This window comes from Heterocephalus glaber, unplaced genomic scaffold, assembly GCF_053883595.1.
Source record: "Heterocephalus glaber isolate CG9 unplaced genomic scaffold, H.glaber_assembly_v1.0 deba00000470, whole genome shotgun sequence".
In the NCBI taxonomy this organism is placed as follows: domain Eukaryota; kingdom Metazoa; phylum Chordata; class Mammalia; order Rodentia; family Bathyergidae; genus Heterocephalus; species Heterocephalus glaber.
Window position 1 is genome coordinate 571,253 of NW_028258145.1, and position 25,307 is coordinate 596,559.

Below are 25,307 nucleotides of genomic sequence, written 5' to 3' on the forward strand. Positions count from 1 at the left end.
TCTTAAGAGTAATAGTGCTTCCAGTATTTGGTAACAAGTCATAGTAGACATAACAATTTTACTTCTCTTACATAAATATTTATCAGTGAAATTATTGGGCTGTTGCTGGTTTGCAGACTAGTCGTACAACATCACCCTCTGACCAGTGATGTTTGAGAGCTCCTTGTGTTCCACATCTTTGCCAAGGTTTGCTGTTGTCACTCTTTTTAATTTTAACCATTTCAGTGTGTGAAGTAGTTCCTCTTAGTGGTTTTAATTTACCTTTCCTTGATGACCAGTGATGCTAAACATTTTTTCTCATGCTTTTAGCTATTTCTGTATCTTTTTGTAGTTTCTTTTCAAATCTTTATCTAATTTTTAGATGTATTTAAAAAATACTTATTGATCCAGGTGTGCTGGTGCATGCTTGTAATCCCAGCACTTGGGAGGCTGAGGCAATAGGATTGCCGTGAGTTCGAGGCCAGCCTAGGCTGCATAGTGAGTCAAGGTCAGCCTGAACTACATAGTGAGACCCTGTCTCCAAAAAAAAATATTGAAGTATAGAAGTTACTTATGTATTCTGGACATGAGTTCTTTGCTGTATACATGTGTTGAGAATATTTTCTCTTTTTTTCTTGTTAAATGCTCATAGAACATTACATTTTTATTACTGTTATTGCAGTACTGGGGGGCAAACCTAGGACCTTATACATGGTAGGCAAGTGCTGTACCACTGACTGCTTACAGCCCTATTAATTTTAGTTGTACAGATTTATGGAACACAAAGTAGTCTTTTTTTTATTTTGGTACCGGGGATGGAACTTGGGACCTTGCACTTGAGAGGCAGGTAGCAGAACCGCTGAGCTAAATCCCTGGCCCTGTACAAATTTATGGAATACAGTGTGATAATTCAATGCACGTATACATTGTGTATTGATCAAGTCCTCTTTTTAAACATTAAAAATTTTTAAAAATTAACATGTAATGATTGTACATATTTATGAGTGATAGTGTGATGTAACATATATGTATATATATATGAGAGAGAGAAACTGATTTATGTTTTAACAAGTGGCTTAACGATGCCTTTTGATGAGCAGAATTTTTAAATTTGTTTATCTCATTTATCAGGTTTTTTTATGATTTGTTCTTTCTATATCTGATCTAAGGGTTAGTAACAGTAAGACATTGTATTAAATCTTTTTTTTTCTTTCTTTCTTTCTTTATATTGAGACAGAATCTTGCTCTGTAGTTCAGGCTATCCTTGAGCTCACTATTAATCCAGGCTGGCCTCTAACTCATGGTAGCCCTCATGCCTCCACCTCCCGAGTGCTGGCATTACAGGCATCTGCCACCATGCCTGGCAGTCTTATAAGAACAGCAGTAAATTTAAAAATGTAGAAATAGCACAGACCATGTTCTCTGAACATAATACAGTAAGTAACAAGTGGAAATCAAAGTAGACCAAAACCATATCCTTTGAACACTATATAATAAATCACATGTAGAATCCTAAATAGACCCAGTACTTGGAAATGTGGTACATATCTGTCTGAATATAAAATTAGGTTGATCACTCAAAAAATAATAGCCTTCTTGTATGCCAATAATGGACTCACTGAGAGAGAAATTAGGGAAACAATTCCTTTTACAATAGCATCCAAAAAAATGAAATATCTAGGAATCAGTCTAACAAAGGAAGCAAAAGACCTCTACACTGAAAACTACAGCACTCTGAAAAAAGAGATTGAAGAGGATACAAGAAAATGGAAAGACATCCCTTCCTCCTGGGCAGGAAAAACCAATATAGTGAAAATGACTACTTCCAAAACTACTATATAGATTCAATGCAATGCCGATTGAAATTCCAACAATATACTTCACAGAACTAGAGAAAACAATCCAGAAATTCATTTGGAACCAGAAGAGACCTAGAATAGCAAAAGCAATTCTAAGCAACAAAGACATGGCAGGAGGTATCACAATCCCCAACTTGAGACTATACTACAAAGCTGCTGTGATAAAACAGCATGGTACTGGCAGAAGAACAGAGCTGAGGATCAGTGGAATAGATTAGAAGATGCAGAAGCAACTCCAGACATACTCAGCCACCTCATCTTTGACAAAGGAGCCAACCACCCTCATTGGAGGAAAGATAGCCTATTTAATAAATGGTGTTGGAAAAACTGAATTTCAACCTGCCAAAGATTAAAACTAGTCCCATACCTATTACCATGCACTAAACTAAGATCGAAGTGGTTTAAAGATCTAAATATTAAAGACAGAAACACTAAAGTTGCTGGAAGATAAGTTAGGTAGAACTCTTGAAGACATTGGCATAGGAAGGGACTTTATGAACAAAACCTCAGTAGCACAGGAACTAGCACAAAGAATCAACAATTGGGATCTCATCTTATTAAAAAGCTTCTGCACTGCAAAAGAAACCACAAACAGCTAACAGACAACCTACAATGTGGGAAAAAATTTTTAGCAGCTGTACCTCAGACAAAGGACTACTATCTAGAATATATAAAGAACTGAAAAAAATCAGACCCCCCAAATTCAAAGACCCAGTTGAAAAATGGGCATCTGAAATGAACAGACATTTCTCAGACAGAGAAGTAAAAGCAGCAAATAAATATATGAAAAAATGTTCAACATCATTGGTCATTTGAGAGATGCAGATGAAAACAACACTGAGATTCCACCTCACCCCAGAAAGAATGGCTGCTATCAAGAAATCAACCAATAACAAATGCTGTTGGGGGTGTGGGAGAAAGTAACCCTTCTCCATTGCTGATGGGAATGCAGGCTGGTGCAGCCACTGTGGAAATCAGTGTGGAGATACCTCAAGGAACTAGGACTAGAGCTCCCATTTGACCCAGCTATTCCCCTGCTGGGTATCTTCCCCAAAGAACTAAAAGAATCATACCACAACGATATATATCCACCCATGTTTATAGTGGCACAGTTTGTAATAGCTAAAGCTTACAAGCAGCCCAAATGCCCATCAACTGGAAACTGGATAAAGAAGATGTGGTTTTTTAATAAAATGGAGTACTACTCAGCCATAAAGAACGAGAAACTAGAGTCATTTATAGCTAAATGGATGCATATCAAGGCCATACTCTTTTTTTTTTTTGGTACTGAGGATCGAACTTGGGACCTTGCTCTTGCAAGGCAGACGCCAGAACCACTGAGCTAAATCCCCGGCCCTTGAGGCTATACTCTTAAGTGAAATAAATAGGACACACATGTGTAAATACCAAATAGTTTCTCTGGTGTGAGAAACTGAAAGTGTAAATAAGGGTTAAAATGATTAAAATGAATAATTGATAATTTGAAATAGGAAAAAAGGTCCAAAGAGGTAGGGGTGGAGGGGAAGGGGAAAGGAAAGAAGGGAAAAGAAAAATTATGAGAAAAGGAAAAAAAAATGGAAATGATGTCTATGTAAACAGGGAAAGGTGCACAGGTAATGGGGAAAAAATAAGACTCAAGATACATCATGTACAGGTACAAACAGCCAATGATAAATGTAAACATATTGTATACCTAACATGTACCAATAAAAGAACTTAAGAATAAAAAATAAAATGAAATAAAATTAGGCTGATTATTAGATTATAGTACCAGCCCCACATCTTGGAATAGGGAAAGATGAGTAGTATACCAGCTGAATCCAGGTAGACCTTCCTTCTTACCAAGACACACCTCAGTGTGGTGGCCACTAAACTGCCCACCTACTTCCACCTTCCTTGTTGTTTACTTTTGGCTTTGTAAGACATGGCCTGAGAGAATCTTAAATTTTCTCTTTCAATTCCTGCCTAAATACAGTAGTAGGGTTCTTTTCTCTGAGTCCCCTCTCTGAAAGCTCACGTCTGGATTTTTTCAAATGGTTTTTAAATGTAACTTGTCTTTTTTTTTTTTTTGGTACCAGGGATCGAACTCAGATCCTTGCGCTTGTGGGGCAAACAGTGGAACCACTGAGCTAAATCCCTGGCCAATGTAGCTTGTCTTAAGGTTCATCACTGGCATCTGAAAATTGCTAAGCTATTTTGTAGTTGTTTCTTCTTTTCAGTATTTTTTTTCTCATATTCTTAGATTGGCTTTATGTGAAAATGAGACTTGAATTGTTTTAAGTGAATTTGGTTTTCTTTGTTAAGGATGCATCATAAGGTAGGGTCATATAAACAAGTAATATCCTTCTTACTCTTCTCAGGACTGGGAGTATTTACTAAATTCAGACTACCACCAGAATGTTGAGTCTCATCTTTTGAATAGATCTCTGTGTTTGAGTTCTTTGGAAGTTTCAAGGGTGAAGGATGAAGATTTTTCACAAAATCTCAGTCTGGATTCTTCTACTCTTCTCTTTACTCATATAACTGCAATATTTTTTGTGCTTCATCTTGTCTATGAAGAGTTGAAGTTGAATACTCTGATGGGAGAAGGAATTCGTTCACTTGTTGACCTTCTCGTTCAGTTGGCAAGGTAAATATTGTTTATATGTTAGCAACTGCTAAGTGGTTCTTCTGTGACTTGTTTCCCATGTTATCATAAGGTTTTGAAATCTGCCTTCTCAGGCAAGCAGATCATTTTCTGGAAGCCACAGAATTTGAAGATACCAGTTATAAGAGGGACCCTTGGCCCTGCTGGGAGTTTTAGTCCTAAGATGAGTGGAAAGTCATGAAAAATAAGGGTGACCTGCTCAGCACTGTGTTCTGATAAGAGATTGGCTACGCTGCAAGAGAAGTTTCATAATAACACCTGCTGTTTCATAAAATCTACATTCATATAGTGCTTTCCTGTTAGCAAAAGTTCAACTGATGAGTCCTTCTAACTATGGGGGTGGGGTATATAATACCTTTTATTAAATTTGCTCTTAATTTTTTAGGGACTTACACTTAGGGCCTTATGTGGATCATTACTATAGAGACTATCCAACACTTGTCAGAACTACTGGACAACTGTGCACAATTGATCAAGGTAAGTGCCATTAAAGATTTTCTGAGTAGTTTGTGATATTTGTATTTGCTTGTGTCTTTCTCAGTGAATTGCTGTAGGGAACAGGGGAAGGGGATGTTACCAGAACCTCTGCAGTAAGTCCTAGTCTCCTGCGAGCCAAGGCAGCACACAGCGAATTACAGGAAAGGTAGACAAATGAGACTGAGAAGAAGCTGAGCTTTGGATCTGATCAGTGCTGCTCTGGGCCGCAAAGACAAAAACCCCTAGCTTGCAGCACCGTTTATTCAGTACATCAGGAGAAACAAATGGAACAAATGAATATGTAGATTTCAGTACTTCACATTGGGATAAACAAGGTGTAACAAAAGACTGGGAGGGGGTGGAAATCTAAGAACAATGAGGAACTATGCAGATGAAGATTTGGTTCCTCCCAGGAACTACACAGGAAGATTTGGTTCTTCCCAGGGTGTCTCCCACAGGTGTGGTCTTGTCCTGGAGCCTTACAGCATCACGGGGATCATTGAGATCTCAGTTGTGACCCAAGGCCAGAATGGAATTACGTCTTGGAATGCCATAGCCGGCCTGTAGGTGGAAGAACTAGGCCTAATCAAATGATTTTTCCCTACAATTATGTAGCATTGCTCCCAACAAATAGCAGAGGATATGTTTCTTCCATTGGCCAAGGACAGTGTTTTTTCACCAGTTAGATTTTCGTTAATAGTATTTGATCCTGACTTCAGTATGTAGGGAAAACTTTACCATCCCTAAGGTTCTGGCTTGGAAAAGCAGCGAGAGCTTCCAGGGGCAAGGGATGCTTTAACCTACACCTGTGCTGTCCAGATAGGAGCCTTAGCCATAGTTACTTGAATTTGCTAAAATAAAAAATTTAGTTCCTCAGTAAACTAGCCAACCTGTGCTAAAGAGACTCAGAGTTGGGGCCTAGTTCAGCACTAAATCTGATTTCTTAACTTTGGAATTAGGCAAAAATATTTTTGATTAGATTCTTTATATGCTTTGAGTGTAAAAATTTGCTAAATTTCCATCCAGGATGGGATAAAATAAAAGTCATTTAAAATTATATAGAATAATATAGTCAGTTATTTATTATGGCAGAGTGCGCAAAGCATTTTGGAGAGCAGAATACAGAACAGAGGAACAGAAAGGTGTTGCTCTGTTTTGAAATGACAGGTGCTGTTAATCATCTTCCCTTTAGAATAGTATTGTCTTAGGACTGGGGATTTAGCTCAGTGGTGCTGCGCCTGCCTCATAAGCGCAAAGTCCCAAGTTCAAACTTGGCACCAAAAAAAAAAAAAAGAGTATTGTTTTGATGTATTCTGGACACTTTATAAACATTGATCTAAATTTGCAGGTCAAACAGGATTTATGGATCATCCGTCATTTTTTACTTCTGAGCCACCAAGTATTTATCAGTGGGTGAGTTCCTGTCTGAAGGGTGAAAGAATGCCACCCTACCCTTACCTCCCTGGGATCTGTGAAAGAAGCAGACTTGTTGTCTTGGTATGTATTATGAGTCTTGCCTGCCTGCCTTGTTTCATTCTTTTATTTTTTCTTTTTCTTTTTAAATTTTATTTAAAGATTATTATTTAATGAAGTCAGCTTTTTTCTTTCTGTGTGTAGTTCTTTGTATTTTACCAGATATATAGATTCCTATAATCGCTATCATAGTTAGGATGTATGATTTTGAGATTCACTCAAGTTGTCACTAACAGTTTATTATATTCTGTTGCTGATTTGTCATCCATTATATAGGATGTACAGTGAATCCTTGAGTTACAACTGGCCTGACATATGAACAACTTGGGTTATGACCAGAATTTTCATTTTAACTTATGAAAAGTCTTGACTTACGACCTGAATGCAGGCTGCTTCTGTTGCCATGTGGTCTCAGATACAAATTTATCCGAGTTCTGGAAGGAACATTACAACATCCTTTCCTGTGTGGGGTTCATTGAGAAATACTGGGCCAATGTCTCTCAAAGGACACTGAGATCTGCTTGTGTACAGGAGAGAGACTTTGAAGGCTGTGTAGAGGAGCCTGAGCCTTCAGTTGACCAACTTGAGTTACAGCCAGCCCACGAGAACAATTGAGTTCCTAAATCAAGTGTCCACTCTACCATAGTTGGTTTATCCATTCAGAATAGCTAGGTTGCTTCCAGTTGTTAACAATTGTAACAGTTGTAAACATTCAACTCCATGGTGTTGTATTAACAGAAGTTTTTGTTTCTTTAGGGTAGATACCTAGGAATGGGATTGATAGTCATATACTAAGTTTATACTGAAGTGTTTTGAGAAACTATCAATTATTTTCCAGAATGTCTCTTTATTATACATTTTCACCGGCAATATTGACGAGAATGTTTCTTGAATTTTTGTATTTGGTAATATTATCTTATTTTTTATTTTTGTCATTCTGATAGATGTGTAGTGATATCTCATTGTCATCTTAATTTGCATTTCCCCAATGCTTGTGACATTTTGAGAGTTCTAGATATGAGATTTTTGCCAGATACATGGTTTATAGATACTTACCTCTAGATTGTAGCTTGTCTCGCTTCATCATTCTTAATGTTTTACTGAACAAAAGAGTTTAATTTTGATGAAGCCAGATTTTTTCAGTTTTTTTTATCAGTTTTTTTCTTTTATGTATAGTTCTTTTAGTGTCACTTCTAAGAATTTTTTTCTTACTCTGAGGATTGAACCTAAAGACTTCTAAGTTATATCCCTAATGCTTTTTACTTTTATTTTGAGACAGGGTCTTGCAAAATTGTCCAGGCTGGCCTCAAGCTTTTGATCTTCCTCCCTCAGCTTCCCCAGAAGCTGGGAGTATAGGCATGCATCACCGTGCCTGGCTTCAGAATTCTTTATTTAACTTTAGGTCATGAAAATTTTGTTTTCTTACAGATGTTTTGCATTTACATATTTTACATTTAGATCTCTGGTCCATTGTAGTAATTTTTTATACAAGTTGAGGCTTTTATTATTCCTTTTGGATATCCAGTTCTTTGGACGCCACTTGCTGAAAAGACTATCTTTTTCTCTGTTGTTGGCAACTTTATCAAAAATCAATTGGCAACTTTCTTGCGGATCTGGGCCTTTTCTGAACTTTTCCCTGGCTCACTGATGTGTGTAGCTGTCCACACTGTCTTTATTATTAATTATAGCTTTATAGTAAGCCTTGAACTTGGTTAGTGTTACTTCTTCCTTTATTATTCTTTCTTAAAATTGTCATAGCTATTGTAGTTTTTTTGCCTGTGTATATTAGATAGAGAATCAGCTTTTTTATAGTTTTAAAAATTCTGCTAAATTTTTTTTCAAAGAAATGCATCTTTATTTTTAGAACTTAGTTCATTTTGAATAGTTAATGCATGACCAACATCAAACCTTCACACAGAACCAAGGGCATTAGTAAAGATGAGTTCCTTGTTGCATGTGTTCCTGTTTCCTGATCCTGGAGCACTGTGCTTTTAAGGCCTCTTATGGACCTAAAGCTGGAGATATTGTCTTCTCAGGCTTCCAGGAAAGCCATATGCTTTTGTCCCTTCTCCCGAAAGCTAGCAGACTATAAATGTCCCTGGACCCTGCCCTTCTCCTCTCCTTTACATTTTTTCTGCTTCATATTGAAAAGGGTTTTCCAAGCCCCCCAAGGCTCGAGAACAGGCATAGAGAATGGTGATTCTGTTGGTCGTTTTTAAATGATGATTAAGAATACATATCATGTTAACCATTTTTAAGGGTATAATATTTTTATCACCACCAGTGTGAATTCTGTAACCATTAAACAGTAGCTCTTCCTACCCTCTCCTCTCAGTTCCTGGTAATGTCTATTTTGTTTGTATGAATTTTCCTATTTTAGGTACCTCATATTATTGGAATTGTACAATATTTATCTTTCTGTTTCATTCAGGCTTATTTCACTTAGCATAATATTTTCAAGGTTCATCTATGTGTAAGCATCTACCAAAATTACATTCCTTTTTAGACCGAGTAATATTCTGCTGTGTAGATAACTGGTTTTTCTTTTTATCTGTTAGTGGATACTTGAGTTGTTTCCATGTTTTGGCCCTTGTGGATAATGTTGCTTGCCAAGGGGAAGCAAGTACAAGGGGAAACAAGTACAAGTTTCTGCTGTCAGTTCTTTTTTTTTTTCCCCCATTAATTTTATTGGTACATTTTAGGTATAAAATACGGTTACATACATCATTGAGATCTTGGACCATTACATGAGTGTCTTGGTTCTTTTTTTTTTTCCCCCTTCCCCTGCGCTCCCTTCACCCCCTCCACCCTTCCCTATTTGCAAAGATTTTGTTTCCATTTTTTTCCTTTTCTCATATTTTTTCTTTTCCCTTCTTTCCTTTCCCCTACCCCTCCCCCTTCCCCTGCTCCTTGAGACCTTTTTTTCCTATTACACAATATCAATTATACATTTTTAAAATTAAAATATCAAGACCTAGGAGACATTACCACAGATTTCACAGAATTTAAAAGGATACAGAAAGCATACTTCAAAAATCTGTTTTGAAATAAATTTGACAACTTCTAAGAAGTACCTTGGAAGACAGATTAATGAAACTGTCTCTGGAGGAAATATAAATTTGAATAGCACCTATTAAAGAAAGTATATTCCTAGCTTGAAAACCTATCTATATGACAACAACAGGCTTGTATACATTTTAACTGATAAATTATATCAATCATTTAAAGCAGAAAAAAGAAGGAATACTTCTCCCCTCATTTTAGGAACTCAACATTGTGCTAATCCTAAAACTGGATAAAGATAATAGAAGAAAAAAGTATGAACAGAGATAGAAATTTGTTTAACAAAACAAACTATTACAAGTCAGATCTGGCAGGATGTAGAAAATGGTTTTCTTATAGTGATGGCAGTGTTGGTTCAGCATTGGAAGATCCACCCCCAAAAGTCATCATTTTAAGAGAGGAAAGGAAAAAGCCATATGATCCTGTCACTAGTTGGAGAAAAAGTATTGGACTAAATTCCACAGCTGTTCATGGTAAAAGCCATAAGGAGACTAGAAGTAAAACAGAACCTTCTCAGCAAATTAAAGACATGTACTCCATACTTCCAGTGAGAATGCCTTATATGAATGGAGACGATACAGTGCTTTCTCCTTAAGGTGGCGAACAAGGGCAGATGTGCCTACTCTTCATCTTTCCATTAAACTTTGAAACCTAGGCCCAAAGCAAAATAGCCTGGCAATAAAATGACACAATTAGGATAGGATTGGCAAGGTAGAAGTAAAATCTTTATATGTAGATGAAATGATCATCTACAGAGAAAATACTAAGAAATCTCTAGGAGCCCCTAGAGCTTGTATTTGAATTTAGCAGAATTAGAAAACACAAGGTATATATAAAAATTCAAGTCTATGTATACTTGCTATAAGTGAAGAATTGGATGTTGAAATTTAGAAGTTATGTAGGAGTACAAAGGACCTAGAAAAGTAAAAAAAAAAAAAAAAAAAAAGATTTGGAAGACGTTTACTACCTAATTTTAAGACTTCTTCTAAAGCTGCAGTAATCAAGGTAGTGTTGGTGTAAGGAAAGACATATAGATCATTGGAATAAAACAGAGAATCTAGAAATAGAACCACACATATATGGTCCACTGAGATTTGAAAGATTATTTAACATTAACATTTTATAGAATATAAACTCAATTGAAGAGCCGAGGAAAAGATAGTATTTTCAGCAAATGGCACTAGAACACCTGGTATCCATATATAAAAAATTAACCTCAACCCTTTATTTCTGTACATAAAAATAACTTGAAAGGATCTATGAACCTAAATATGAAAGCCTGAAAGTATAAAACTTTAAGAAGAAATTATAAGGGAAAATGTTTATGAATTTAGGGTAGGCAAGAACTACCTAGGAATCAAAAAACATGATGTATAAAAGAAAAAATTGATAAATGAAATTCCATCAAAATTTAGAACTTTAAATGACATTGTTAAAATGAAAAGTAGTCCTTAAACAGACCATATTTACAATGCATATAACCTATGGCCAGAATATATAAAGAACTCTTACAGCTCATTAATAGCCCAATTAAAAAGTAGACACAAGAAGATAATAAATAGCCAGTACAGCACAAGGAAAGGTGTGCAGCTCTAGAATCAGAAAAATACTAATCAGTACAATAACAAGACTGAATTATAGACTCATTAGGGAGATGAAGTTAAAAGTCTTAAAAGCCCTGTCATGACGTTTTCTTTTTATTGGATTCTCCCCCTTTGCGTTTAATTTGTAACACCCAATGGATTCATTCTGCTGGGCTTCCTGGGGTTGTGATCCTCATTGTCTTTTCCTAGGATATTGTCTAAAATTTTTTGGAGAGCTGGTTTGGTTATTCATGAAATTCCTGAGGTGCTCTTTATCATGAAAATATCTTATTTCTCCATCAATTTTGAAAGATAGTTTTGGAGGGTACATCAATGTGGGTTGGAGGCTGTTTTCCTTTAGGGCTTGAAATACATCACTCTAAGCTCTTCTTGCCTTGAGGGTTTGCATTGAGAAGTCTGCTGTGATTCTGATGGGCTTTCCTTTGTATGTGATTTGTTTCTTTTCTCTCACTGCTTGTAGAATTTTGTTCTTCTGTTGGGTTTCTGGAATCCTAACTATTATATGCCTATGTGTAGAGTTTTTTTTGATCAAGGCTATTTGGAGTCCTATATGCCTCACTTATCTGTATGTCAAGTTCTTTTCCCCTGCTTGGGAAGTTTTCTGCCATCACTTTTGTGAACAGTTTTTTTTATGTCATCTGCACTCTCTCCTGTTTCTTCGTTGACTCCAATCAGTCTTAAGTTATTCTTCTTTGCATTGTCTAGCAGTTGCTGGATTGATTTTTCATGGTCCCTTACAATGTTAAAGCAATTTTTCTTTTCCTGGTCATTAATTGCAATCTTATCTTCTATATGTGAAATTCTATCCTCACATTGGTTCATTCTGCTGTGCAGACTTTCAGTGGAGTTTTTAATCTCCTGGAAATCTGTTTGCATCTGCTTTATGGATTCCATTTGTTTCCTATGTTGGGATTCCATCATGGTCCTCAGATCTTCTAGTTTTTTATGTGTGTCCACTCTAGATTTATTGATCATGTCTTGCCCTATGGGCACAATCTTTGCTGTTATCTGAGAAATTATTTCTGATTTCATTTTTCCCAGATCCTCTTTTTTTGCCAGTTCAGAGAGTCCAGGTGGTTGAGTATCAGATTGTCCCATCTCGTTTCCCTTTGGGGTTGCTGTAGGTGATCTGGAAGTCTGTTTTTGAGGCTTGTTTATGTGTCTTCTCATTTCCATGGTGGGGGTGCTTCTGGCCCCTGTGAGGCTCGCCTTCTCTGCCCTAGGAGTGTGGAATGGCGGTGGGGGAGCCTCCTTCCAGGTGCTGATACTGGCTCAGCTTCTCTGCCCTAGGAGCTTGGAATGGCGGCGGGGGAGCCTCCTTCCAGGTGCTGGGACTGGCCCAGCTTCTCCCTGCTGTCAGTTCTTTTTGGACATATTTCTGGGAGTAGAATTGCTGGGTCATGTTGATGTTTAACTTTTTTTAGAACTGCTAAATTTTTCACCCTGGCTGCTGCACTGTTTTACATTCTTACCAACAATACAGGGGAGAGGGTTCCAATTTTTCTTCATCCTTGCCAACACTTGTTTTTATCCATCTGTTCTTTTAAAAGTTATAGCCATCCTATTAAATATGAAGTGGTGTCTTCTTTTTGCAATTTGCATTTCCCTAATGACTAGTAATGATATTGAGCATGTTTCCGTGTATCAATTGGCCACTTACATGTCTTTGAAGAAGTGTCTACTCAAGTCCTTTGAGTGTTTTTGAATTCCAGTTGTTTTTTATTTGTTGTAGGAGGTTATGTACTCTTATATATTAAGACTTATCAGATACATGATTTGCAAATATTTCCTCCCATTCTGTAAGTTGTCCTTTTATAAATGTTTCTCTGAAATTGACTTCAGTGCCCAGCTTACCTACCTGAGTTTTCTTCTTTATTTAGTTTTTAATATTCTTAGTATTCCTCTATAATCTGTTGGCCACAGACATAAAAATAATAAAAATATATCAGCCGAGATCCTTTTGCATTCGTTATGACTGTTTTTTGCAGTGCTAGAGATAATACTCAGGGCCTTGTGCATGCTAAACAAATGCTCTACCTCCAGCCCTGGCCATGGTTTTATTGAATTTAATTGTTTTGTTGTTTGATGTTTAACCATTGTTTTTGTTGTTTGATGTTTAACTATTGCTATTTGCAGCAGTCTGACCCAGACCTTGCTAGCTGGTATGGCTCTTGACTATTGAGTCTGTAACCCCGCATCCTCCCCTTGCGATTGTGAGGCAGGCAGGGTTCCCATGAGCTAAATCCCCAGCCTGAGCCTGTACTTTTGTTAGTGAAGGTGGTGTTGCCTGTTTACTGTCTGTTAAAATGAGAGAAGGGAAAGTAAGGAAGTGATCTTTTATTGGGGGCCAGTTGTCTTCAAGTAATTTTACTTATGTTTTCCCAGGAAAGAAAGAGACCTGATTTATCTCTACTTGTTACCGTGATACTTTTTTTTTTGGTACCAGAGTTTGAACTTGGGACCTTGCATTTGCGAGGCACATGGTAAAACCACTGGGCTAAATCTCCAGCCCTACTGTGATACTTTTGAATAATGTGATTTACAGATAAAAAATTGAGATAAAAAACACTTTTATCTTTGTTATGTGGTTAATATTTTAAACTTTTAGAGACTTTTTCTTTGTCTCACCTGTATTTTTTCCTTTTATCTTCAAAGGAGATACCATTATAGCTCTTTGGGGTTTAGAGTGAAGGGAAGTAAATACTTAGAAAATAGAAGGTGTTTTAGCATTGTAGTTAATGCCACCCACTTCCAAAGTGGTTTTAAGGCAATTAATGTTTTACAAATAGGTATGTGGTAATGTGATGACTTGGGAGTGCAGTAAAAACCTTTTTTTGGTGAGCAGAGAACTTCTATTTCAAAGAATTACCTTACTATAGTGGATGACCTCTTGAAATTGTTTGGCAAATTTCTTGTTATTGTTTGTAAGTAAACATAATGTTTTAAAACATTAAATCCTAAACAAGGCACTTCTAGATACCTGTTGGGATACTGGTAGGATAACTAAAAACAAGTTTGGGTGAGGATGTGGAGCAGTGGAAACTCATACATTGCTAGAGATGCTGCAAAAATGTTTAGCACTTTGGGAAGCTGTTTGAAAGTTTCTTATAAAGTTTAACATATAGTTACCATAAAACAAAGCACATTCTGCTTTTGAGAGAAATTAAAACTTATTCCTACACAAAATTGGGGTGCAGATGTTTAAATAAGTTTTCTCATCGTTACCATAAAGTAGAAACAGTCCAAGTGTTCATTGATGTTTTAGTTAAATTTTGGCACATTTGTATAATGGAATACCATTCTGTACTAAATAAGAACAAACTACTGATAAATGCAGTAACAAAGGTGAGTCTCAAAGGGATCACGTGACCTTATAGAAGCAGGACACAAAAGACTGCATATCCTTTGATTCTGTGTTTGTAACAGTGTGGGGCAGACACAGCTCTGGAGGAGGAAAGCACAAGTCGTGCCCAGTGCTGAGTGTTGAAGATAAGGGCATGAGGGAAACTTTGGAGTAGTGCAGGTGTTTTGTATTGTCAGTGTGGTGGGGTTACCTGATTGGGTGATGTTTGTACAAGTTCAGAGAGCTGAATATTCCTGTGTTTTGATTTTTTAAAAAATTTTATGTCTTTGGTTTAAAAAGATAGTATATTCATTTTCTCCATATACAGAGTATTGCCCTCTACATCCTTGGTGATGAGAGCTCCGTTTCTTATGATGCCTCAAAATATTTATCGAAAATAACTATAGGTAAGTTGGTATAATGTTAGGCCTCCTCAAATTGTTATAACTGTCTGTATCAGAACTGGAATAAGAAAATCAAAATATTCACAGTTCTTTACATTAGAGGTCACATTCCTGCCTTAGTCTATAGCCTACAACTGGTTTTCAGATAATAGTATTCTGTAAAATAGGACAAATCTTGTGTTTGCAGCGTGGCTACAAAAAACTGTATTAGCTTCAAGGAAATCATTATACTTTCCAGATTGTGACTTATTGCTTTTTTTTTTATTATTATTATTGGTTTTTTTTGGTACCGGGGATCAAACTCAGGACTTTGTGCTTGCAAGGCACCACTGAACTAAATCCCTGGCCCCTTATTTTATTATTTTTTCAGAATTGTTGGTTAATGAATTCTTGTTTCCAAATGTCTCCTACATGTTGTGTATTTTCTTTGCTAGGATGTCTGTTAAAGTTTCATTTTGTTGCCTTCTAGCCCCACCAAAGGCACAAGCAGAACAGGAAGAAAACAGGTGATTTCATTCAGATTATGCTTCTTTATCTAAAATTTTAAACAATATTACTGTTCTTATTATTGTTCTGTAGTGTTACTGGTGTGTTAATAACTTCGTGTTTTATTCTCTTGTGGGTTTAGTTTCCGACATTCTGCATCAGTGTCTAGCCTCGCTGAAAAATTAGTTGTCTGGATGACCAGTGTAGGTAAGAGCTTCTTTGTTGTTCTTTGTTTTGGGGTTTTTTCTTCTTCCTGGTTCATGTTTGCAACATATAGCAAATACAGTACCTTTATCCTTGGGAGTTAGTACATGTATATGTCACATCTTAGTCCTTTCTACTTCCTCTTTTCCTCTACTCTCTCCTCTGTCCCTCCGTCTCCAGATGGCCTTCCTATTTGCAAAAGGTCTATATCCCCGTTTTCTATCATGTCTTTTACTTTGCTCTTTAAATTATTTATACTTTGGGCTTCTCATATAAAAGAAACCATGTGCAATTTAAATTTTTGTGTTTAATTTATTTCACTCAGCATTATGGTGTCAAGGTGCATCAATTTTCCTACAGATGACTCAAATTTTTCCTATATTATGGTCAAGTAGTACTACATTGTGTATATATACCACATTTTTTTTTTACCTATTTATTTGTTGATGGCCGTAAGATTTACCTATTATAAGTTGTGCTGCTATAAACATGACTGTGGCTGTATCACTGTGGTATGTCTTTAATTCTTTTGGGAAGATACCTACAGGGGGAATAATGGGTCAAATGGAATTTCTCTTTTTAATTTTTTGAGGAATTTTCATATTGATTTCTGTAGTGGATATACTAGACTACACTTCCGCCAATAATGTGGAATAATGTGGAAGGGTTTTATACCCCCTGAAGACTTGCCAGCATTTCTTGTTTTTTGAATTCTTGATGATAGCTATTCTTTCTGGGGTAAAATGAAATCTCAGTGTTATTTTGATTAACGTTTACACATATGCATGCAAAAGCACTGAGTTATTTTTAATGCATATTTTAAGTTGTTTCTGAATTTTTATCTAAAGAATATTCTAAATGAAGTTCTTCATAGTTCTTTTTTGTATGTCATTTTGAAAATGACAATAATAATATTGTGGTACCTATAGGACACTTATATCAAAAAATATTGGATGAGTTACTGGGTATGGTGGCACCTGCCTGTAATCCCAGCCCTCAGGAGACTGAGATAGGAAGATCACCATGAGTTTGAGGCCATCTTGGGCTACATGGTGAGACCCTGCCTCAAAAAAACAAAAGCAAAATCAAAAACAAAAGTTTTGGATGAGTTCAGTACATCTCTATACCATTTAATATATAATAAAAGTGTTATTCTTGTATAAGGAAACATTTTTTGCCTCGATTTATAAACTTTGTATAGTACAAATAATGCACAATTTTATAAAATTTAAAGAATTTTAACAGGAGGAATATATTTGAATTAATCTGAGGAATCAAATGAAATATGTTATTCATATAAAAGAATGTATGAAATATGTATATTCAGTATAGGGAGCAAATACTAAAGTGAATGTTGCTGCACTGGCTGCCTGACTTTAGAAACAGGACATTACCAGTGGGGTTGAAGGCCCCCATTTGTCTACTTGTGGATGGTTCCTCCTCCTGCACACCACTATGTGTAACCAAGCTCCACCTACATTGCATGTTACCTTTACCTTGTTTTTCTTCGTAGATATATATTGCTTAGTAGTGTATATTTTTGAATTTTATGGAAATATATAGCTATAAATATGTATTCTTATTTTCTTCAGTCAGCATTGTTTTTTTAATTTATTTTAATTTATTTATTTATTTATGTTTTGGTACTGGGGATCGAACTCGGGTCCTTGTGCTTGCCGAGCAGGCGGCAGAACCACTGAGCTAAATTCCTGGACCAGCATTGTTTTTTAAAGAGTCACCCACAGTGACTCATGTAGCAGTAACAGTAGACCATTCTGTTGAAAACAGACAATGGAACTTGTCCCCTTCACCATCTCTTTTTTGCCGTATATTGGCTTTAATGATTGTCAAGTGAATATGAAATTAGATTTGCCAGTGTTTTTAATTTGCACTTCTCTGATCATTCATTAGGCAGAGCATCTTTTCATATGAATATTGACCACTAATATTTCCTTTTCTGGGAAATATCTTTTTGTCCTTTGTATTTTCCTATTGGATTGTCTTTTCTTCAGATTTTTAGGAGTTTTTAGAGATCTTTTATATGAATCCTTAATGTCACCCATTAGTATGATAGTAAGATGAATATAATGAATTTACTTACAGATATACTAAGCAGTCTGAGGATAATTGGGAAAGTGGCAAGTCTAAATTAAAATTATTCTTTACTCCTTTCTCCTCAAGGATTCACTTTAAGAGATTTGGAAACTCTTCCCTTTGGAATTGCTCTCCCTATCAGAGATGCAATTTATCATTGCCGGGAGCAGCCTGCTTCAGACTGGCCAGAAGCAGTCTGCCTCTTGATTGGACGTCAGGATCTTTCTAAGCAGGCCTGTGAAGGAAATTTACCCAGAGGGAAATCTGTGAGTATCGACTTAGAAACTGGAGTTCAATTTCAACTCCAAAAGAAATCAGAGTAGTTCTTTATTTTCCTTTACAACTTTTTGCAAGTGTATATACCAGTTTGTCTTTTGTATTATATACCAGATGGGGTTTATAACTGAATACATCTTATTAATTATAAAATGAACATGGGAACAAGAGATTTGTGACTGCTGTGTCGTATGTGGACTTTTCTTTGCCTTGAATCAGCTAGGTGCTGAGTCAGTTGGGTGACTACTATGGCTGTTGCCCTGTCTGTACCCACATTGGTAATTGACAACTTTATGATTATTACATAAGAAAATCAGAAACACTTGTATTCTGAATTTAGACAGTTAATATATAACTTTTTTCTGTCGTTCTTTTTGATGTGTTAAATTTCTTGAATTTAGCCTTTTCAATGGATTTAAATATATTTGTTTAATCACATGAAGCTGAAGTCCCCCCACAAAGGAATTTTTTTCCATTAGAGTTGTTTAAAAGACGTTTTAGATTGTCTCTCATGAAATACTGTCCTTTATCAATCTTTAAATCTGTTTAAGAATGGTTTTTTTTGTTTTGTTTTGTTTTGTTTTTGGTACTGGGGATCGAACTCTCAGGACCTTGCGCTTGCGAGGCAGGCGCCAGGACCACTGAGCTAAATCCCCGTCCCTTAAGAATGATTTTTAAGAAGCCTAGAAATAGGGTAAGATGTCTCAGTACTCTTTATTTACTTCTCTTACATAATCAGCATTTCTGAAAACTTGAAAGTGAAATTTGTGGGTAGCTGTGGTTGAAAACAAGTAAGTCACTATATGAAAATAGCTAGTAGACAGGATACTGAATGTTCCCAACACAATGAAATGACAGATGTGTGAAGTCAGGACATCCATACTATTGTACTCTCAGAACATGTAAAATTATATATTAATTAAAAATTGTGTTGGGAATGTAGCTCAGTGGTAGAACACTTGCTTAGCTTGCATAAGGCCCTGGGTTCAATCCCCAGCATTGCTAAATAATAAATAAAATTTTAAAAAAGAAACTTTAAAAACTTTTAAAACTCTTAACTTTATAAAATAAATAGTAGCACCTCATTGAGGAGGATTTAGGAATGATGATTCTATTCCTCATGATTCTTATACTTTGTTCATGTCCCTGAGAACATAGCTGGTTGGCTTGTTTCTTACTGTTCTTTGGGTCATCACACAGTGATCAGTGGATTGTAACTTTTCACAGGTTCCATAAGGCCTTGGGCTGTTAATGTTTCTTCAGGGCCCAGAGCAAAACTTCACTGTGCCTCACAGTTGCCTTTCTGGACCTGGGCCGGAGTGTTTCCATGGGAACTTGCTGTCCAGCAGGGTCCTGTCACATAGCTTTTTGAATCTGCCTCATAATAACAACCCTTAGTTGAAATGGTGCTTTTTGTGTTTTAAATTTTTTTTAAAAATCAGTCTTTTTTTGGCTAATATGTCCTTCTTTTCTTAACCAAGAAAACCCTTTAGTATTTAGATATCTTTTATTACTATGAGAGCAGTTCAACATTAGCATTAAATAATTAATATGTATTTAAATGCCATTTAAGTGGTTCCATCTAAATTCAGTTTTTTCATTTATTTGATGCTGCATTTTATAACTAAGCCCATTGAAATTCAGTGTTAGATAGTTGGATTTATATTCTCTGGGTAATTCAACCATTAGAATATACATGTATCACCTAATGATGGGACACATTTTGAGAAGTGTCGTTGTGCAGTTTTGATGTTGTGCTACAGTGTTGTGGTATTTATAATGACAACATCCCTCAGTGATATCATCTTACGGGACCACTGCCATAGGCAGAAACATTGTTATACGGTGCATGGCTATAGTCTTTTCAAATTAGATATTTCATAGGAACCAAAGTGAATTTTTATGAACTAAGAGTGATTAACTGGTCATACCTGCTATTTTTTTTTTTTTCAGGCTAATGTTACTGCTTCCACGTTAAATGTTGCAATACTTTAATATTTCAACTAGGATTTACTCATTTGTCAAAGGAGTATAAAACTCTCTTTCAAGCTGGTTATGGTGCATGCCTGTAATTCCAGCACTCAGGAGGCTGAGGCAAGAGGATCGCTGCAAGTTTGAGACCAGCCTGGGCTCTATAGTGAGTTCAAGGCCTGAACTATATAGCGAGACCCTCTTTCAGAAAACAAACTAACAAAAAAACTCTTTGAAAGAAAATGAAGAGATTCCATGTGCTGTATATCTGTTACAGTCTGAATTTTTTAAACTGGGAAGCCTCATATTAAACTATATGGTGAAATTATCAGGGCAAGATGACAGAAAAGTAAAACCAACCATAATCCATTATCTTAAAAGTAATAAAATATTACTCAGTTTCCTCAATCCTTGGTGTATATCCTTAGAATTCAGTGAATTCCATTTATGACAATAGTAAATGTTTTCTCTCAGTTCAATAAAGAATGTTTCCAAGTAGGCAGCACAATACTTTAAAAAAATATTTGGTCAGGTGTGGTGGTGCACATGTTCTGGGAGGCTGAGGAACGAGGATGACAAATTTGAGGCCAGCAAGACTCTATCTCTTTTTCTTTTTTTTTAGACTTTGTCTTAAAAATTTTAAAGTGGCTGCAGTTGGCCCTGGGGTCAATGCTAGTACCTTAGAAAAAACCCAAAAAGAATATATATATGTCATACATACATACATACATATACACACACATGGGTGTGGTGGCTCACCCCTATAGTTCCATCTACTTTGAAGGCTGAGGCAGGCGGATCACTTGATCTTGAGAGTTCAAGGCCAGTGAAGGCAACATAGTAAGACCCCAGCTGATTGGGGTGCCTGTATATGCACCTTAGGAACCCCAGCATTCCTTTGGAATACATACTTTCCCTATACTTGTGTAGTCATGTCCATCAACCTGTCCTCATGTATGTCCTCATGTTCAATAATTGCATGGTGGCTGCCTTTAAAATTCTTAAAATAAAGTCTGTTACTCAGGTACTCTCATCAGATGTTCCTTCAGGAACAGAAACGGAGGAGGAAGACGATGGCATGAATGACATGAATCATGAGGTTATGTCCTTAATATGGAGTGAAGATCTGCGGGTGCAGGATGTGCGGAGGCTCCTTCAGAGTGCGCACCCTGTGCGAGTCAATGTGGTGCAATACCCGGAACTCAGCGACCATGAGTTCATCGAGGAGAAGGAAAACAGGTAAAAAGATGCTGTCCACTCAGTCAAGTATTTTGTGAATTTGAGATTTGTATTAGCTTTTCCTTCAAGTTTTTACCTTTTAAACCCCTTAATTTTGGGGTTTTTTTTGTTTTTTTGGTACTGGGGATCAAACTCGGGACCTTGCTCTTGTGAGGCGGGAGGGGGAACCACTGAGTTAAATCCCCAGCCCTAAACCCCTAATTTTTTTTTTTTCCCATTAAGTTTATTGGTACATTTTAGGTATAAAATACAGTTACATTCATCATTGGGATCTTGTACCATTACATGAGTATCTTGATTCTTATTTTTTTCCCCTTTCCCTGCCCTCCCTTCACTCCCTCCACCCTTCCATATTTGCAGAGACTTTGTTTCCATTTTTTTCCTTTTCTCATATTTTTTCTTTTCCCTTCTTTCCCCTACCCCTCCCACTTCCCTGGCTCCTTTAGACCTTTTCTTTCTATTACACAATATCAATTATACATTTTTAAAATTAAAATATCAAGACCTAGGAGACATTACCACAGATTTTACAGAATTTAAAAGGATATAGAAAGCATATTACAAAAATTGTTTTGAAATAAATTTGACAACTTCTAAGAAGTACCTTGGAAGACAAATTAATGAAACTGTCTCTGGAGGAAATATAAAATTTGAATAGCACCTATTAAAGAAAGTATATTCCTAGCTTGAAAACCTATCTATATGACAACAACAGGGTCATGTACACATTTTAACTGATAAATTATATCAATCATTTAAAGCAGAAAAAAGAAGGAATACTTCTCCCCTCATTTTAGGAACTCAACATTGTGCTAATCCTAAAACTGGATAAAGATAATAGAAGAAAAAAGTATGAACAGAGATAGAAATTTGTTTAACAAAACAAACTATTACAAGTCAGATCTGGCAGGATGTAGAAAATGGTTTTCTTATAGTGATGGCAGTGTTGGTTCAGCATTGGAAGATCCACCCCCAAAAGTCATCATTTTAAGAGAGGAAAGGAAAAAGCCATATGATCCTGTCACTAGTTGGAGAAAAAGTATTGGACTAAATTCCACAGCTGTTCATGGTAAAAGCCATCAGGAGACTAGAAATAGAACAAAACCTTCTCAACAGATTAAAGACATGTACTCCATACTTCCAGTGAGAATGCCTTATATGAATGGAGAAGATACAATGCTTTCTCCCTAAGGTGGGGAACAAGTGCAGATAGGCCTACTTTTCATTTGTCCATTAAACTTTGTTGTGGTTTTTTTTCCCATTAAGTTTATTGGTACATTTTAGGTATAAAATACAGTTACATTCATCATTGGGATCTTGTACCATTACGTGAGTATCTTGGTTCTTATTATTTTCCCCATTCCCCTGCCCTCCCTTCACCCCCACTACCCTTCCCTATTTGCAAAGACTTTGTTTCCATTTTTTCCTTTTCTCATATTTTTTCTTTTCCCTTTTTTCCTTTCCCCTACCCCTCCCACTTCCCCTGCTCCTATAGACCTTTTCTTCCTATTACAGAATATCAATTATACATTTTTGAAATTATAATATCAAGATCTAGGAGACATTACCACAGATTTTACAGAATTTAAAAGGATATAGAAAGCATATTACAAAAATCTTTTTTGAAATAAATCTGACAACATCTAAGAAGTACTTTGGAAGACAAATTAATGATATTAACTCTGGAGGAAATATAAACTTTGAATAGCACCTATTAAAGTATATTCCTAGCTTGAAAACCTATCTATATGACAACAGCAGGCTCATATACATTTTAACTGATAAATTATATCCAACAAAGCAAAAAAAAGAAGGAACACTTCTCCCCTCATTTTAGGCAATCAACATTGTGCTAATCCTAAAACTGGATAAAGATAATAGAAGAAAAAAGTATGAACATATATAGAAATTTGTTTAGCAAAACAAACTATTAGAAGTCAGACCTGGCAGTATGTAGAAATTGGTTTCATTATAGGGATGGCAGTGTTGGTTCAGCATTGGAAGATCAACCCCCAAAAGTCATCATTTTAACAGAGGAAAGGAAAAAAGCCATATGATCCTGTTACTAGTCAGAGAAAAAGTATTGGACTAAATTCTACAGCTGTTCATGGTAAAAGCTATCAGGAGACTAGACATAGAACAGAACCTTCTCAACAGATTAAAGACATGTACTCCATACTTCCAGTGAGAATGCCTTATATGAATGGAGAAGATACAATGCTTTCTCCTTAAGGTGGGGAACAAGGGCAGATATGCTTACTCTTTATCTGTCCATTAAACTTTGAAACATAGGCGTAAACCAAAATAGTCTGGCAATAAAATGACACCATTAGGATAGGATTGGCAAGGTAGAAACAAAATCTTTGTATGTAGATGAAATGATCATCTACAGAGAAAATACTAAGAAATCTCTAGGAGTCCCTAGAACTTGTGTTTGAATTCAGCAGGATTAGAAAGCAAAGGCATATATAAAAATTCAGGTGTATGTATACTTGCTATAAATGAAGAATTGGATATTGAAATTTAAAAGTTATGTAGGAGTACAAAGGACCTAGAAAAGTTAAAAAAAGAAAAAAAAGTGTTGGAAGACATTTAGTAGCTAATTTTAAGACTTCCTCTAAAGCTACAGTAATCAAGGGAGTGTTGGTGTAAGCAAAGACATATAGATCATTAGAATAAAACAGAGAACCTAGAAATAGAACCACACATATATGGTCCACTGAGTTTTGAAAGATTATTTACCATTAACATTTTATAGAATATAAATTGAATTTAAGAGCAGAGGAAAAGATAGTGTTTTTAGCAAATGGCACTAAAACACCTGGTATCCATATAGAAAAATTAACCTCAACCCTTTATTTCCATACACAAAAATAACTTGAAAGGATCTATGAACCTAAATATGAAAGCCTGAAAGTATAAAACTTTAAGAAGAAATTATAAGGGAAAATGTTTATGAATTTAGGGTAGGCAAGAACTACCTAGGAATCAAAAAACATGATGTATAAAAGAAAAAATTGATAAATGAGATTCCATCAAAATTTAGAACTTTAAATGACATCATTAAAATGAAAAGTAGTCCTTAAACAGACCATATTTACAATGCATATAACCTATGGCCAGAATATATAAAGAACTCTTACAGCTCATTAATAGACAACCCAATTAAAAAGTAGACACAAGAAGATGATAAATAGCCAGTATGGCACAAGGAAAGGTGTGCAACACTAGAATCATAAAAATGCCAATCAGTACAATGACAAGATTGAATTATACACTCATTAGGGAGATGAAGTTAAAAGTTTTAAGACCTTTTGACCTTTTCTTTTTGTTGGATTCTCCTCCTTTGCGTTCAATTTGTCACGCCCAACGAATTCATTCTGCTGGGCTTCCTGGGGTTGTGGTCCTCATTGTCTTTCCCTAGGATATTGTCTAAAATTTTTTGGAGTGCTGATTTGATATTCGTGAAGTTCCTAAGGTGCCCTTTATCATGAAAGTATCTTATTTCTCCATCAATTTTGAAAGATAGTTTTGGAGGGTACATCAGTCTGGGTTGGAGGCTGTTTTCCTTTAGGGCATGAAATATCTCACTCCAAACACTTTGCCTTGAGGGTTTGTATTGAGAAGTCTGTTGTGATTCTGATGGGCTTTCCTTTGTATGTGATTTGTTTCTTTTCTCTCACTGCTTATAAAATTTTGTTCTTCTGTTGGGTTTCTGGAATTTTAACAATTATATGCCTATGTGTAGTTTTTTTTAACAAGGCTATTTGGAGTTCTATATATGCCTCACTTATCTGTATGTCAGGTTCTTTTCCCCTGTTTCGGAATCGTGGAAAGAAATATACAGAGACACAGAAGTTGGGTAGAAAAACAAAGCCTTTATTTGCTCCCAGGGCGGGACTGCCAGAAACTGGTCTGATCAATGTCCATGCTGTTCTTTGTTTTAACATTTCCTTTTATATCTTCTTTTAGCCATTACCTCATTCCTGGTGGTCTTAGTAAAATTTCTGTTTCTCTTTTACAACTAGTTCCTGTTAATTGTTAAAGTCACAGACATATAACAAACAGATGGCTCTTAAAACACATACATTGCTAACTACCCAAACATTTCTACTTTGCTTTTCTCCAGGTTAAATGTTATCTACAGCTAGGTTACAGGTCAAAGGTTCAGTTAGCCATCACCTTAAA

General features: G+C 36.0%; 1 protein-coding gene across 6 annotated transcripts in view; it reads left to right on the plus strand.

Annotated features, from left to right (window-relative positions):
* Anapc1 (anaphase promoting complex subunit 1) overlaps window positions 1-25,307 on the plus strand; it is a 112,974-nt gene that overhangs the window by 31,438 nt on the left and 56,229 nt on the right. For all 6 annotated transcript variants that reach the window (XR_002394746.2, XM_021257970.2, XM_004844316.3 and 3 more), the window contains 8 exons: window positions 4,199-4,467; window positions 4,871-4,962; window positions 6,311-6,459; window positions 14,774-14,852; window positions 15,319-15,355; window positions 15,478-15,542; window positions 17,721-17,899; window positions 20,905-21,119. Coding sequence is in view for 5 of the 6 variants with exons in the window: in XM_021257970.2 (XP_021113629.1) it covers window positions 4,199-4,467; window positions 4,871-4,962; window positions 6,311-6,459; window positions 14,774-14,852; window positions 15,319-15,355; window positions 15,478-15,542; window positions 17,721-17,899; window positions 20,905-21,119 (1,085 nt within the window). In the remaining variant the exon portion in view is untranslated. The remainder of the gene's footprint in view (window positions 1-4,198; window positions 4,468-4,870; window positions 4,963-6,310; window positions 6,460-14,773; window positions 14,853-15,318; window positions 15,356-15,477; window positions 15,543-17,720; window positions 17,900-20,904; window positions 21,120-25,307) is intronic.